We start from the raw sequence: 14,498 nt of genomic DNA on the forward strand, positions 1-14,498 counted from the left end.
TGCGATGCACTTTTATGGTTAAAAATGACTAAAAACTTTGTTTTTGTTGATAATAACTTCAGAAAAAGTTGTTTTAACAGAAACTTTTTTATTCGTAATGTAATACTGCAAGATTGATCATAATATAATTGTTTACGTGCAATTTTTCTTCGATGTCAACTAAATTAACGATAGAGGTTTCATTTTTTTCTCAATTCTCGCAAGCAAACGCAACTACACAAAGTAAAAACGTTCGTTAGTAATGTCCAAGTTCGCAAATACAGAATACACAGGTTTTGATCCTTTATCGTTTATAGGGTGCAGTTCCAGCGCATCCGGATATGTAATGGAGCGGAATGAATCAAAAATGTTTGCAAAAATTTCGTGGCGGCCATTTTAGCTTATACATCGGAACGGTCGGATCTGTTTACAGATTTGACGGATTTTCATCTTCTCATGCTACATTTCTTATTGCATAATGGATGGCACACAACGTAATAAGTAAAAGCTGTTATTACATTGTTGTTGATTCTGTTTTTCTCTTTTTTTTTAATGTAAAAGCGGCTGGGTTAGCGTTTTGTTTTAAAAAATTGTTTCAGCGGCACGGAAACGGATACAACATGGCCAGACGTTTTGCTAGTTACTTCGCTTAACTGCTTAACACAAGTGATTATAGTTAACATTAGATAGTATTTCATATCGTAATTATTATAGTTTTCCTTTAATGGTAGTAAAACGGCGTCGCGCGTCATCTGCCTCTCTCCTATTGTTGAACCCTGTATGGAAATCAATGCGAAAACAAAAACATCAACCACTACGAGCGGCGGCGGCGAAAATCTTAGTTGAATTCATCATAGACGTGTGCATTGTGGGTAGAGGGGTTAAACCTCGTCCGAGTTGCTACGCCCCCAGAAGGCGTCGAAGCGATCGCGCGCCATCTGTAGTACATTGCGCTCCTCATGCGAGGAACACGACGGCACAGCAATTCTAACCTCCTCAATCTCCTGCTCCTCGTGTTCTAGTTCGCAGTCCGCTCGTGGTGCGGCGAGACGTCCGGCTGCAACAGTTGCACATGAGTCGCCGCCGGCATGAGATCGCAAGCGTGATGGCTGTGGTGTGTTGGTGGGTGTGCGAGAGAGCGAGCGGCTGGCTTGATGATGAGAGGAGGGTGGATGCGGTCTCTACACGCCCTCACCGCGCACTACTACTGTTGGTCTGTCTATGAGAGAGAGAGAGAGAGAGAGGTACCGCGTTTTGTTTGGTTTTTGCGCGTTCATATTTTTTTTGCTTGTTTGCTTGGTTTTTAAGGCGTCGCTCATGCTCGCGCCGCCACACCCATACCTAAAGCAAGACAACCAAATTCGGACACGGTAAGCTTGGATGGGCTCACGCCTCGCAGGTGCGACATTATGACATGCCTGGCTCTTTGCATGGCTGCTCCGTCAGCTGCGGAGGCGCCGACTGCGCGATCGGCGGCGGCAAGTCAGGCGGCGTCCACGCTTTTATCTCGCTATGCGGTCGCGCTGCTAAGTCACCTACGAAAAGCCAGCGTTTACTATCAGCTACCAGCGAGAAACTCAAGTGCTACTGCTACCACGCTACAAATTATACAACAAACTGGGAATTGGGACCTTCTGGACCTCAAGGTCACCCAGAACATTCTATTCTACTCTAAAACCCTTTTTAGGGCTAATCCCATCTAGAAATATGGTCCTACTAATAGAAAACACCTTTTCTCTTATCCCTTTTTGTCCCCACACCTGGAAAACCTTCAAATCAATTGTCTAGGACCACTACTCATCAAGACCTTTTCCCATTTTACTTTAGAGGGTATATAACCACTATTTAGGGAGTCAGGTGATAGGCAAACCCTTTTTTGCCCCCAATTTGGCCCAAAATGACCATTCTAGTCTAAAAAGGTCAGTTCCCGATAGATCCCATCTACTATCCAACCCAATTCATGATTAAAATGGTCCCAAATTTGCTGTAACCCTTAAATATCCTTCCCAGGTCCCAAAAATCTACTTAAAACCCTCTAAATTTCTCCAAAACCTTTTTTAGGGCTAATCCCATCTAGAAATTTGGTCCTACTAACAGGAAACACCTTTTCTCTAATCCCTTTTTGCCCTCACACTTGGTAAACCCTCAAATCAATTGTATGGGACCATTGCTCATCAAGACCTTTTCCCATTTTACTTTAGAGGGTATATAACCACTATTTAGGGAGTCAGGTCCTAGGGAAACCCTCTTTTTAACTTCTTTTAAACCTCCTACTATCAAAACCTTCTATTCTGGACCAAAAAGGTCACCCACAACATCCTATTCTACTCCATTTCCTTATTTTGGGGTTAGGCCCTTTTAAAAATAAGATTTTACTAATAGAAAACATCGTTCTTCTTATCCCTTCTTGTCCCTACACTTGGTAAACCTTCAAGTCAATTGTCTAGGATCACTACTCATCAAGACCTTCTCCCATTTTACTTTAGCGGGTATATAACCACTATTTAGGGACTCAGGTCCTAGGAAAACCCACTTTTTACCTTCTTTTAGACTTCCTACTATCAAAACCTTCCATTCTGAAACAAAAAGATCAGTTCCCGATAGATCCCAACTATTATCCAACCCAAATCATGATTAAAATGGTCCCAAATTTGCACTAACCCTTAAATATCCTTCCCAGGACCAAAAAATCTCCTTAAAACCCTTAAAATTGCTCAAAACCCTTCTAAAAGTACCAAAACCCAATTTTTCCTTCTCCCACTTCAAAATCCTAGCTCCCAGGTATTCCCCCCTACTCCCCAACTAATTCTAAAGAAGATTCTAGCAATTCTATAACTAAAAAACCACTAAAACCCTTTTTCTACTATTCCCCAAGGCCCAGTTCTAGGTCCCAATAAAAATATCAACTACTAGGATATGTCCACACAGGAATCCGGGTACTAAGGTCCTACATCATTGATGGATGAATGATTTTTTCATTGATGACCGCTGCATGTACCTTCCCGCACGTTCTGCGTGACAGTGAAGGTCTTCCCAGTGTCTAACGGCACAGTCCAATTGACCGGATCGGGCGAGCGTATCATAATCTGTTCGGGGCTCTTCACCCGCGTGGGTTCCGGTGGAGACTTGACCACTGGTTCCAAATCGATCGGATCCGGTTCATTTACTTCCGGTGGACCCTTATCAGTCTTCTCCGAAGCTGTCAAAAAGGTAAAATTAATATTTTAACCTCAAAATTATAGAAATGTTTGTTGTATGTGTGTTGTTTGATGTTTAGTGTAGATGTGTGTAAAAGCCCGTTGCAGGGGGTTGTTGCGGGGGCCTGGCGAGGGTGAGAAAACATCGACCAAGAGAAATAGTCAAAAGTACATTCAGGCTATGGCTATGGCTATAGATTTTCAGTGTGAAAGAATGCTACTTTTTACTTTTCAACATTTTAACCTTAAAAATGTTTTTAACTTCTAAATTTACAAATGTATAATGTATACTACTTGTTATACTAAGGTTATGTTCAACTGGTTGCCTATATATCATCGTGCATATACTGTTTAACATTAAAGTAGCATTCTCTCTAAATTTAAGGATTTTGGGGTTAAGATAATCTGTAACCATATTTGGTCGATGCAAAAATGATGGTCCTTACCTGATCGTTCCCGCCGGCGGTCCCTGGCATGCGCGTTCGTCTCATTGCTACAATTTTTGTTTGACTTTGACTTAACCAAGCGCTCGTCCTCGTGCCTAGAGGGGACTGAACTACGTTTAGATCGGGATGAGGCAGTGGTGGTGGTGGTGGTGTTGAGGGATGCTAAAACACCGGAATACCTCTTTAGTTATCACCCTATGTAAGAAACCACCCCATCTATTGCCACTCGGTTTTAAAATAACCAAAAACAAAAAATATTATAAAAAAGCAAAAACAATAAAAAAATACAACATAACCACATTAATATACCAAAAATATTAAAACCAACCAAAGAAAAACACTTTAAGAGTCTAAATTTTTAGAGTATTAATATTTCTTGCGCGTGTAAGGATCAAGGTCATTTGGAGATTTGGATTTGTGAAAGGAATAGTTAAAGATCATCGTGTTTGTAGAAATCGCATGCGTTCAAACATCAAAAGTGAGGTTATGTTATGAATATACGTGCGTAAGAGAAAGAGATTGAGTTAAAATAGAAAAGAAAGCTCAAAGCACACATAAACAACACACACACATTTAGAAAGGTTGAAGGTCATGCTTTTACGTACAGGGGCGTGGTCGTTTAACCGCTGGTGTGTTATTTGTCGTTGGAGTGGCTACGCCGTTGACAGCGACAGATGGCGCTGCTGGTGATGGAGCTTTTTATCTTTAGCTGCTGTGACAGTTGCCGGGCGTGATTGGCGCTTCGGGGAGCGTTTTTCAGTGGAGGTCATGTCGGATGGTCCAACTGATTGTGACCTCGCTAAATTATTTAATATTTTTAATTAAAAATTAATAATTAAAAGAGTTTTACGTGGTTTTTTACCTGTTTTTAAAGCACTTTTAGATTTGAGTGAATTCTTCTTCTGCAAGGCTGTTTTTTGGGGTGAACCCTTCTTGGGGCTATTCTTTTGGGATCCACGTGAATCATCATCGCGTTTTGGTATTGTCGGTTCGAGTTTTTCACGTGTCGGCGATAAGATTAACCCATCAAATTCTAAAAATTAAAAAAAAGCATTTTTAACCTCATTTATTCACATTTTAAGGTTATATATTATTACCTGTTCCACCTGTAGTGCGTTCTAGATGATGCCTGATCATATCCTTCATCAATCGCGAGTTTTCCGCATTGCGTAACGCTTTAGTCGGTGATGACTTTTTCGTATTCTCGTGATCCTTTTCTTCTTTTGTATAATTCCTATGAGCAGTAGACGCCAGCGAGAGGGCTGATAAGGAACTACGTCTGGAGACTTGGTCCCACAGTTCAACTTGCTTGTTGTAGATATCCAACTCTGGAGCTAGTTTACTACCCCATCCACGATTCTACAAAATAAAAAAAATCATTGTCTCAAAATGCGTTGTTTACGTAATATTAACATGCAGCGCCATCTACATTCAAATTACATAACTATAGTTACAAATAAATACTCATATTAACTTCAAACCCTTATTACCCACCCTTAAAATTCTTATTTTTAAATAAAAATGATTCTATGTTATTCTTCATGATAATAAATATCTCCACACAAAATTTTATCAAAATTGCTTCAGCGGTTTACTCGTAAATGCGACACAAACAAACAAATAAACCTAAATACCCATTTTTACAACTCTACTCTACTCTACTTCGAATGATAATAACCCAATTGACATACTTTATATTCTCCGGCCTTTTTGCGCAGTTCAACGCACTCGCGAATCCATTCACTCTTCGGGGGCGGCGGCGCCGCATCCCCATTCTGCATGAGATGCTTAACCGTCTGCTCCTCCATCTTCTCCTCCTCCTTACGCACTCCTCTCGCATACGGCTTGAAATCCTTGTTGTACACCGCCTCCGGCTTGTACTCCTCTTCCTTGATCGTGTTCGAATCATTAACCAATGGTTCCAATTCACTTGCTAACACAAAACACAAAAAACACAGATAAAAATAAGGTTATGTTACATTTAACATACTTTTAAGGTTATGTCACGCTTACCATTCCCATCGCGCGGTTCACACTCATTGCGCTTTCGGTGTATCATCGCGTTGGCGGCAGGTTTGAGGGCGCCCATCGACTGCGACTTGCGCGGCGCATCGGCGGCGGCATCCCGACGCGACGTGTGTCCCTGAGGCCAGGCAAACTGTAGTCGATATTCGGTACTGATTTTAGATATTGCTTTCTTTAGCAGTCCCGAATCACGACCCTACACGCCGGAGTGTAATCGCATTAAGTATCTCAATTCAGACGTGTACTCGATGGACACATTTACAACAACATTTTTGTTTGCTCGGCTTTAAAAAATTTCTCTCGCTATCAATCACCCCAAACATGATAACAACAACAACATCGATATAAGAAATATAAGTATAAATATAAGAAAGAGAAGGAAATGAAGAATTTTAGATTTCAATGCGTATCGCGCATGAATAGCCTTACATAACCTCAAATTGCAACTATTTACGAGTAGGTAAGACTATTCTTGATAATTGTATGATTTTATTTTGAAAACTTTGATTTTTTGGATGTTTAGAGCGGTTACCGTGTCCTCCGTGTTCGCAATGTCCGGATCGGAATCTCGGCGGCGTTCAGCGCTCGTCAATTGTCGTTGGGGGCGCGCGGGGCGGCCCTCCGACTTGCTGCGTCGTGAGGGTCTCCAGTGCGAGACGCCCCGCTCCTCGGACTGTAATTAAAATGAATACATCTCTATGTAAACCACTAATGCGGACATGCCGAGATGTACTTCCGGGTCGAAACAGATTCTAAACTCTCGGATTGCAACACATCCGCCTTCGTAAATTTCATGCAAATTTAAACAAATTTCAATGGATTATTTAGCGCACGGAAACGTATTCATTTTAATAGTCACCTGTCATGCATTGCGACCTCAGCTTATGTTTATTATTATTATTATTATTATTATTATGATTTTCATCAACGACATGCAGTAGTCAACTTTTTATTTAATCCTACGGTCCTAGAGAGGGTTGTGTTCAAGTGCAGTATGAATATATTATGTAAGCTAACCTATATTATTGTGTGTTTGTGCATTCACTTCCGGTTGCGGCTAAAGGGTGTTGGGGCTGTTAACGCGACGCTTGTGCGGATTCAGCTTTTAATCCTTTTTGTTTTCTACAGCGCTTTGAATGAGAATTCTGGATGAATGGTGTGTTGTTGGTGTTTTTTCAGCATCGATTTTGCAATTAGGAATATATTACGCAGTACGCATATCTATTCATAGGTGGCGGTCGCGTTACATAAGCTAAAAGCCATAAAAACTTATTTTTTGATGTTAAAAGTGAATTTAACCTTAAAATATCTCTTTAGTACGCGTACAGAGAGGATTTTAGTTTGTAGTTTGCATATCTATTCATAGATGGCGTTGGTGATTGATGTTACATAAGCAAACAGCTATTAAAAACTATTTTCTTGGTATTAAAAGTGAAAGTAACCTTCAAACATGTCGGTAACACGCGTCCAGAGTGCAACATGTTTTGTAGTTTGCGTATCTATGCATAGATGGCGTTCGTAAACAAAAAAACTGTCAAAACTGTAATTTTTCAGTGTTTAAACACAAATTAACCTTAAAATATCTCTTCAATACGCGTACAAAGCAGAAAATACTTCACAATTAGCATATCTATGCATAGATGGCGTTCGTAAACAAAAAACTCTCAAAACTTTAATTTTTCGGTGTTTTAAATTAAGTTAACCTTAAAATATCACTTCAATACCCGTACAAAGTGAAATATACTTTGCACATCGCATATCTATGCATAGATGGCGTTCGTAAGCAAAAAAAACTATCAAAACTCTCATTTTTTCAGTGTTTAAACTTAATTTAACCTAAAAATATCTCTTCAATACGCGTACAAAGCAGAAAATACTTCACAATTCGCATATCTATCAATAAATGGCGTTACATAAGCAAAAGCTTCCTAAAATTCTACCCCCTCGGTGTTTAAAGTGAGGTTAACCTTAAAATATGTGTGTAATATGCGTACAGAGAGTATGGCGTCTTATCAAAATGTAGGAATTCAGTCGTATTCGTGAAATGCTTTCGGAAATCAAGAGAAACCAAGAAGATGAACGCCAATTGAAGTATAATGCATGTTTATGTATATTAATTAGATAGTTAGATAGATGATCGTGCATTGTTACCCTCGCTCGATCAGCGGAGCCACCGTCGGCGGCGTCATGATGGTTGCGGGCTTCGCCTGGCACGAATTCGTGGTGGCGGTACGCGAGGTCCGGGTACTTCTTGCGGCGCGGCATCGCCGGCTCCAGCTTCGGCACTGGAGACATGATATACTTAATCACACGTCCGTTGCGCGACACACGCTCTACGTTCGTCGTGCGTGAATACGCCAACTTACTTTCGTGCGACTCTTCATCTATCCGCGTTTGTTGAAACTCTATTCTTCTTTCTTCTATTGTATTAAATATAAAATATTTTATATGTTGTATAATGTGTATATTGGGTTGCATATGTTATAGTTTTGAATGTTTACCGTTAGGTGGCATGGCATTCGCTTGTCCGCCTTGCGGAGCACGACGTACGACTTCCTGCCGGGGGCCGGTGTACTCGTGCCATCGATACGTGCTCCTATATTCCGAATGCAACTGAAAAATAAAAATAAATTGATTTTAATAGTTTTGAGGTTAGGTTATGTTATGTTAAAAGTGGGTTTTGGTCATTGCGAATATTTATATAAGTTAGTAGGATGGTTTTAGTTCTGAGAGGGTTCGTCGACCTCGCGTGCTCCAAATGGTGGATCAGCTGATCGGTGGCGGCGGTGGCCGGTGTACGAATGAGTCACCACTGTGTCGCCACCGCCACCATATCAGCTTTTAATACAAAAAGCTACGACAGCCTGGGTCAATATTTCTATCGACCTTGGACGATTTTTATTATTCAACTCTTATCCTCACATTAAATAACAATAAAAAAACAATCAAATCAACCCTTAAATTTATTATTCAATAAAATATAAAATAAAAAACTTAAAAATGAAATTTTTTTGATTTTTACCTTATCTACCGGCATTGAGGGACACGCTCGACAGAGACTCCAAAATGAACCGATCATCGGAGCGGCCGTTTAGTAGGATATGCGCGCACAAGAGATAAGGGATGACCGGGCGGCCATTCAAACGCACACACCGAAAGCACTAATTTTTCGCCGAGGTGTAAAACCGCCGATATTTTTAGATAATTTTTGCGCTGTTGTGCGGAGATAATACGTGATGGAGGCGGCAGCGGTAGCGGCACGGACTGTGTGTGGAGAGCGCGAGCGCCGCGACGCTAACCCCGAACCCCACCTTTTGACGGAAGCGGCGCGTGGCGCGAATCAATATCGCGACGCCTGTGCCTGCAGCGGCGCGGTTCCAGCAGCGCCAACACACGGCCAGAGAGAGTGTTACACACATTACGACATTACATGACATTTACACCCTCTATTACAATATAATTCATTCAGTCTTAAATGTTAAATGGCGCTGAATTTAATTATATTGATATAAAATTATTTTTAGACTTGGTAGACATATAGATATCAATGAAATGACCTTGATAAGATAATTAATTTTTAAGTGTAAGCGTTTTGTCTGTGTAGCTTGTTTAGTATCGTGTGATTCAGTGAGTAGAGCGCAGCGTGCGCGTCAGTGACTTTGTGAGTTGACTTAAGTCGGTTTTTGGTTGTTTATTAAACCGAAAATGCCGCACAAACCGGACGGGCTCGTCGAGCACATTCTTGTCAATTATCGCTGGGTGTTCGTGTGCTGCTTCCTTCTGCCGGCGTCTTTCTTCTATAATATTTGGTTCTACTTTCGCAATTGGGTTGTGTTTACGCTGAGCAGTGCGCCGGACAAGCATGATGAGCGTGTTAGGTTCATTCAGAAGCAGGTAGAGTTACATTTTGGACATTTGGTGTTTAAAAACTTGTTTTAACACAAATTCTCTACTGGTTTATACAGTTTTAGAGGTTATATTATGATTTAACATAGGTTAGAGCATGTAATACTTGTTTTTAGTTTGAGGTTATGAGATGTATGAGTATTATTAGTGTTTACAGGCATAATTGAGTCATAAAATGGTGTTTTAGTTGATTTTTGAGGTTATAAAACATTTTAACTTAATTTATAACACAAAATATTTAGTTTTGGGTTGAGGTTATGTCATATTTGTCTATAATATGTGTTTATAAGTATAATTTCATTATAAGATGATTTTTGAGGTTAAATTAGTTTATAACCTGACTTATCATACAAAAAATTAAGTTTTATTTTGAGGTTATGTTGTATTTACGTGTAATAAATGTGTAAAATGAAGAAATATGCAATTTTTGAGGTTATAATACAATATAACGTAATTTATAGCAAAAAAAACATTTCTTCTTCTTTGAGGTTATGTTTTCATGAGTATTATATGTGTTTATAACTATAATAGAACCATAACATGATGTACAATACTTTTTTGAGGTTAGATTACATTTTATCCTATGTTACAATACAAAATCCTCCATTTTTCTTTGAGATTCCGAATGTTTAAGTATTTTGCTTGTTTGCAAACATAATTGAACAGTATCAAGTTACTTATTGTAATATTATTACAGGTATCCGACTGGAATAAAGCCGGACGTAAGAAGAAGCTTTGTACCGCACGACCCGGCTGGCAGACGGTGTCCTTCCGCCGCCCGAAATACAAAGATGACATGCATCAAGTGGAAGTGAACCTCGTCGACATTTTGGAAATCGATGCGCATCGAAAGGTTTGCACACTGCTAATGATTTTCGTTTTTGTCCATTTCACCGTTATCTCCTCCACTCTTCACTCTGCACTCTGCGTGCTTATCTTCTGTTTGTGTGTGTGTTGTTTATACCTTATACCTGCATTTGAGTTGAATAAGCTTTCGGTCTATTTCCTGAACCCGAAGTAGTAGAAGTAATTTATAGCTCGAGTAATTGCTCGGATTGTTATCTGCATTCGCAATCGCAGTTGTCGCTCGGACCGCGCGCACTCTAATGATAATAATGACGCCGGTAATGAGCGAATGGGAGAAACGATGAGGAATAGGAAATGTCGTCGAGTGGAAGCACCTGACGATTTTTGCACTCTAAAAATAACCTTCAATGATAGGTAGAGTCTAATCTTGCGTAGGGTTATGTTGAGATTGAGTTCAAAAGTTATCTAGAGAGGGTACTTAAGTCAGGTATTTTAAATTGAGTAAAGTGTTAGACATTGTAACAATTGGAAAATGATTACAGTTTAAGTGCGGCAGTAAAATGTAGACATTAAATTTTATTTGTCATTTATAGGTGATTTAATCATCAGATAAAAAAGGAGAAAGTCTTATCAGATAGAGAATTTAATGAAGAATCTGAAAATGTATTTAGTTTTGCTGTAGCTTTAAAGATAGCTTTAGAATCTGTTAAAAACCATAGGAATTCATGAAAATTTTTTGATTTTTTTTTGTATTTTTTTTCTTTAAACTCAATTTTTGAAGCTGATAACAATCCCAGATAAAAACAAAATATACCATCCGATAGATAATGAATTTAACTATCCTATACCATGTTTATTTTATCAATTTTATGCTTTATTTAACCTCAAAAAGCTTTCAAAATTCCCTTTTTAAAATTTAACCTCAAATCCCATTTTCTCAGGTTGTAAGAGTGGAACCCTTAGTAACAATGGGTCAACTCTCCGCCACATTAAACCCCCTCGGCTGGACAATCCCCGTCCTCCCCGAAATCGACGACCTTACAGTAGGAGGGTTAATAATGGGCACCGGAATAGAATCCTCTTCGCATCGCCACGGCCTCTTCCAACACATCTGCACCTCTTATGAATTGGTCCTCAGCGATGGCAGCGTAATCAAAGCCACAAAACAGTCCAACCCAGACATATTCTACTCGATTCCATGGTCTTACGGGACGATCGGAATACTCACCGCGGTGGAAATACAAATAGTCCCGGCGAAACCCTACGTCAAACTCGTCTACAAAGCTGTCAAAGGGCTGAAAAACATCGTGAAAGAATTCCAGGCTGTTAGCAAAGACACCGAACGGAATGAGTTTGTTGAAGGGTTGATGTACTCAAAGGATGAAGCTATTATCATGACGGGAAATCTTACAGATAGACCGGATCCAAATAATGTAAGAAATTTATAATTTGTTTATTTTTGCGATAATTTGTGTTAAAATGCATAGAATTATGATTGATATGTCATTCGATTCATAATTTAATCAAGAATATTTTGGGTGAAAATCAATATTAAGGAATAAATATTGCCAGAGTTATTTACAATTAAGTAAAAAAAAAACAGTAAAGTAAAACAGAAAAAAGTTTTAATTGGTTTGTTTTTTTGCAAATATCTCAAAACCTGTTTGATATATTTGAAATTTGAAAAAAGATCTTTAAAGATCACAAAATTCTCAAACTAAAAGTTCTTACATACAAAGTTGTACCTGCAATATTTATAACTCTAATTAAAAGGTGAAAAAAAAAACGAAAAAAAAAGTAAAAATGTTTAACAATGTGTTTACGCGTAGGTAAATCCTATCGGTAAATGGTATAAACCTTGGTTCTTCATTCACGCAAGGAACATGCTTGGATTACACCAACCCGTCACTGAATACATCCCTCTAAGAGATTACTACCATCGGCACACAAAGTCTATTTTCTGGGAGTTGCAAGTATATTTAATCTATAATCTTTATTTCTATAATAGAAAAAATCTATTGTATTGAGTATTCTATTTTATTTTATTTTATTTTTTCGGTTTATTCCGGTTTGATTCACAGGATATTATACCTTTTGGTAATAATGTAATCTTTCGATATCTATTTGGATGGCTGGTTCCCCCGAAGATCTCTTTATTGAAGCTGACGCAGACTGCGGCTGTGAAGAAGTTGTATGAGAATAATCATGTTATTCAGGATATGTTGGTGCCGATTTCTGCTATGGAGGAAAGTGTGAAGGCTTTTCATGAGGAATTCAAGGTTAGTCAAATGAAAAAAAAAAATAGAAAAATTTATTTTTAGACCCTGTATATCAATTTTTAAAATATTTTAATAGTTATTATCTTATTCTGGGTGAAGACAAATCTATCAAATCATAGATTAGGAAAATCTGTTCAGCCGTTCTTGAGTTATACAAGGTGTAACTAACAAAATTTTGTTTTATTAGTATAAATAGGGATTTTTTGAGTTTATTTTGCTTTCAAATAGCCGAATAACTAATATTACACTGAAAAAATTTTAGAAATTCAAAAAATAGAAGAGAAACTTAAGTTTTTGAGGTTAAATCTTTTGAAAATGCTCGCGCATCGGCAAAATTCTGTACAATATTGCAATTTTCACATTCACTTCATCTTAAAAACAAAACTACATCAAAATCAACTAAATTTTACCATAATACAAATTTACCTGTCACATTTCCTTGATTCTAACCTCAATTTTACACTACCTCATAATACAACCCTCAAGCTATAACACATTTTCCCCTTTTACTACGTGCACCCAACAATATAAACTCTCTTCTCTTCACAGGTGTATCCACTGTGGTTGTGCCCGTTTGTGCTACCGAACGACGCCGGCATGGTCCATCCGCGCACGCAAACCTCCGAGATGTATATTGACATCGGCGTTTATGGGGTGCCCACCGCCGCAGGCTTCCGGCCCAAAGCCTCCACGCGCGTTATTGAGAAACTCGTCACACGTTTGAAAGGGTAAGTCGAACAAAGCCCGCATAAAAATGCAGCCCGGATTGGAATTGCTTTGAACTTCGAATTCCATGCTTGTGTGTGCTGTGTGTTTGTGATTATACTGAAGTTAAGTTATCGCATGGCATGTGCTGCACGTTCGTGCCCATAAAGATAGGCTTGGATTAGTTTAGTGAGCGTGTGGGGCTATTAATTATAGTCTTCTATCAGGTAGGTGGAGGTTGGGCCGTTGGGCATCTCGCAGAGCAGAGACACGTGCGGAGGCGTTCGGGACCTGTTTTAAGGGTGTGTGCATCACACACATGTTGATTATCAACAAAAAAACACCAAAAACATCTTTAAATTTCATTTTAATAGCAATAACCTGTAAAATGTGTAAATTTGGTTGCCTATAGTTCACAATACATGTAAATATGTGTATATTTTATATATTTACTTTATTTTTGTAGTTTTTAGATACACTCTGTATGATAGCAAGCAAATTCGTAACGAATCTCGACTTGTTTTGTATGTTTTCGTTTTTGTTTGTTTTATTATCGTAGTTGTTCGCTTGCATTGTGACTTTCTTCGACCCCAGCCGTCGACATTCCAACCGGGCACACGGGCCACACCTGTCCACCTACTTACTTAATTCCAGACAACGTCTGCGCGAGTTAAAAGTTAAACTTAAGCCAGTTCAACATAACCTCAACAAATACCTCATGTTAATATTTGTATGTATTTTTCTCTTAGTTTTCAGATGTTGTACGCTGACACGTACACAACTCGCGAGGAATTCCGTGAAATGTTTGATCACAGCCTTTACGATAAAGTACGTAAAGAATTACGATGTCTGGATGCATTTCCCGAGGTTTATGATAAAGTAAGTCGTCAGGCGCGTGATTAAAACCATCATAACCTCAATTATACACTAATAAACTGAATAAAAATATAACATAACCTAAAAATCAAGTTTTTAAGTGTTTTTCGTTTTGTGTTTTGATTGTTATCGGCGCTGGCGCCGCAAGACCCTGACTTTTACGATATTGTTTTCGTCTGCGCCATTGCGTCCTGCGTGCAAACGGTTTGTTATTCCGCCCCGGTCAGAAATACGGAAATTTATTGATTATGCTTTGGCTGCATGTGCTAATAAAGCGT

General features: G+C 38.9%; 2 protein-coding genes across 3 annotated transcripts; one reads left to right on the plus strand and one right to left on the minus strand.

Annotated features, from left to right (window-relative positions):
- Positions 1-68: 68 nt before the first annotated feature.
- On the minus strand, positions 69-8,929 carry LOC135797435 (serine/arginine repetitive matrix protein 1). Its single transcript, XM_065309800.1, is given in 16 exon segments — positions 69-1,160; positions 1,301-1,320; positions 1,398-1,514; positions 2,978-3,178; positions 3,623-3,784; positions 4,228-4,276; positions 4,279-4,421; positions 4,485-4,655; positions 4,720-4,981; positions 5,314-5,555; positions 5,636-5,843; positions 6,180-6,320; positions 7,799-7,932; positions 8,014-8,067; positions 8,149-8,260; positions 8,670-8,929. Coding segments are annotated over 16 exon segments (2,373 nt in total). The 5' UTR covers positions 8,727-8,929; the 3' UTR covers positions 69-860.
- A 331-nt stretch (positions 8,930-9,260) lies between these two features.
- Positions 9,261-14,308, plus strand: LOC135797301 (delta(24)-sterol reductase-like). Of its 2 annotated transcripts, none has more exons than XM_065309578.1 (7): positions 9,261-9,541; positions 10,251-10,406; positions 11,302-11,793; positions 12,190-12,333; positions 12,442-12,639; positions 13,189-13,367; positions 14,094-14,308. In XM_065309578.1, the coding sequence occupies exons 1-7, from the start codon at positions 9,353-9,355 to the stop codon at positions 14,245-14,247; spliced, it is 1,512 nt and encodes a 503-aa protein (XP_065165650.1). In that variant the 5' UTR covers positions 9,261-9,352; the 3' UTR covers positions 14,248-14,308. The 2 variants fall into 2 exon arrangements, with proteins under 2 accessions (XP_065165650.1, XP_065165651.1); XM_065309579.1 differs by lacking the exon at positions 14,094-14,308 and adding an exon at positions 13,572-13,786.
- Positions 14,309-14,498: the final 190 nt, after the last annotated feature.

Source organism: Atheta coriaria, unplaced genomic scaffold (genome assembly GCF_025399875.1).
Source record: "Atheta coriaria isolate IRGN ID8LTWV9N9 unplaced genomic scaffold, Caltech_Dcor_3.1 hic_scaffold_8_pilon, whole genome shotgun sequence".
In the NCBI taxonomy this organism is placed as follows: domain Eukaryota; kingdom Metazoa; phylum Arthropoda; class Insecta; order Coleoptera; family Staphylinidae; genus Dalotia; species Dalotia coriaria.

Bases quoted from the DNA above. Each gene is read 5' to 3' on its own strand.
- LOC135797301 (XM_065309578.1), top strand. From the start codon at position 9,353: ATGCCGCACAAACCGGACGGGCTCGTCGAGCACATTCTTGTCAATTAT. The intron at 12,640-13,188 runs GTTAGTCAAATG...TTCTCTTCACAG, and splicing joins CTTTTCATGAGGAATTCAAG to GTGTATCCACTGTGGTTGTG. The intron at 13,368-14,093 runs GTAAGTCGAACA...TTTTTCTCTTAG, and splicing joins CTCGTCACACGTTTGAAAGG to TTTTCAGATGTTGTACGCTG.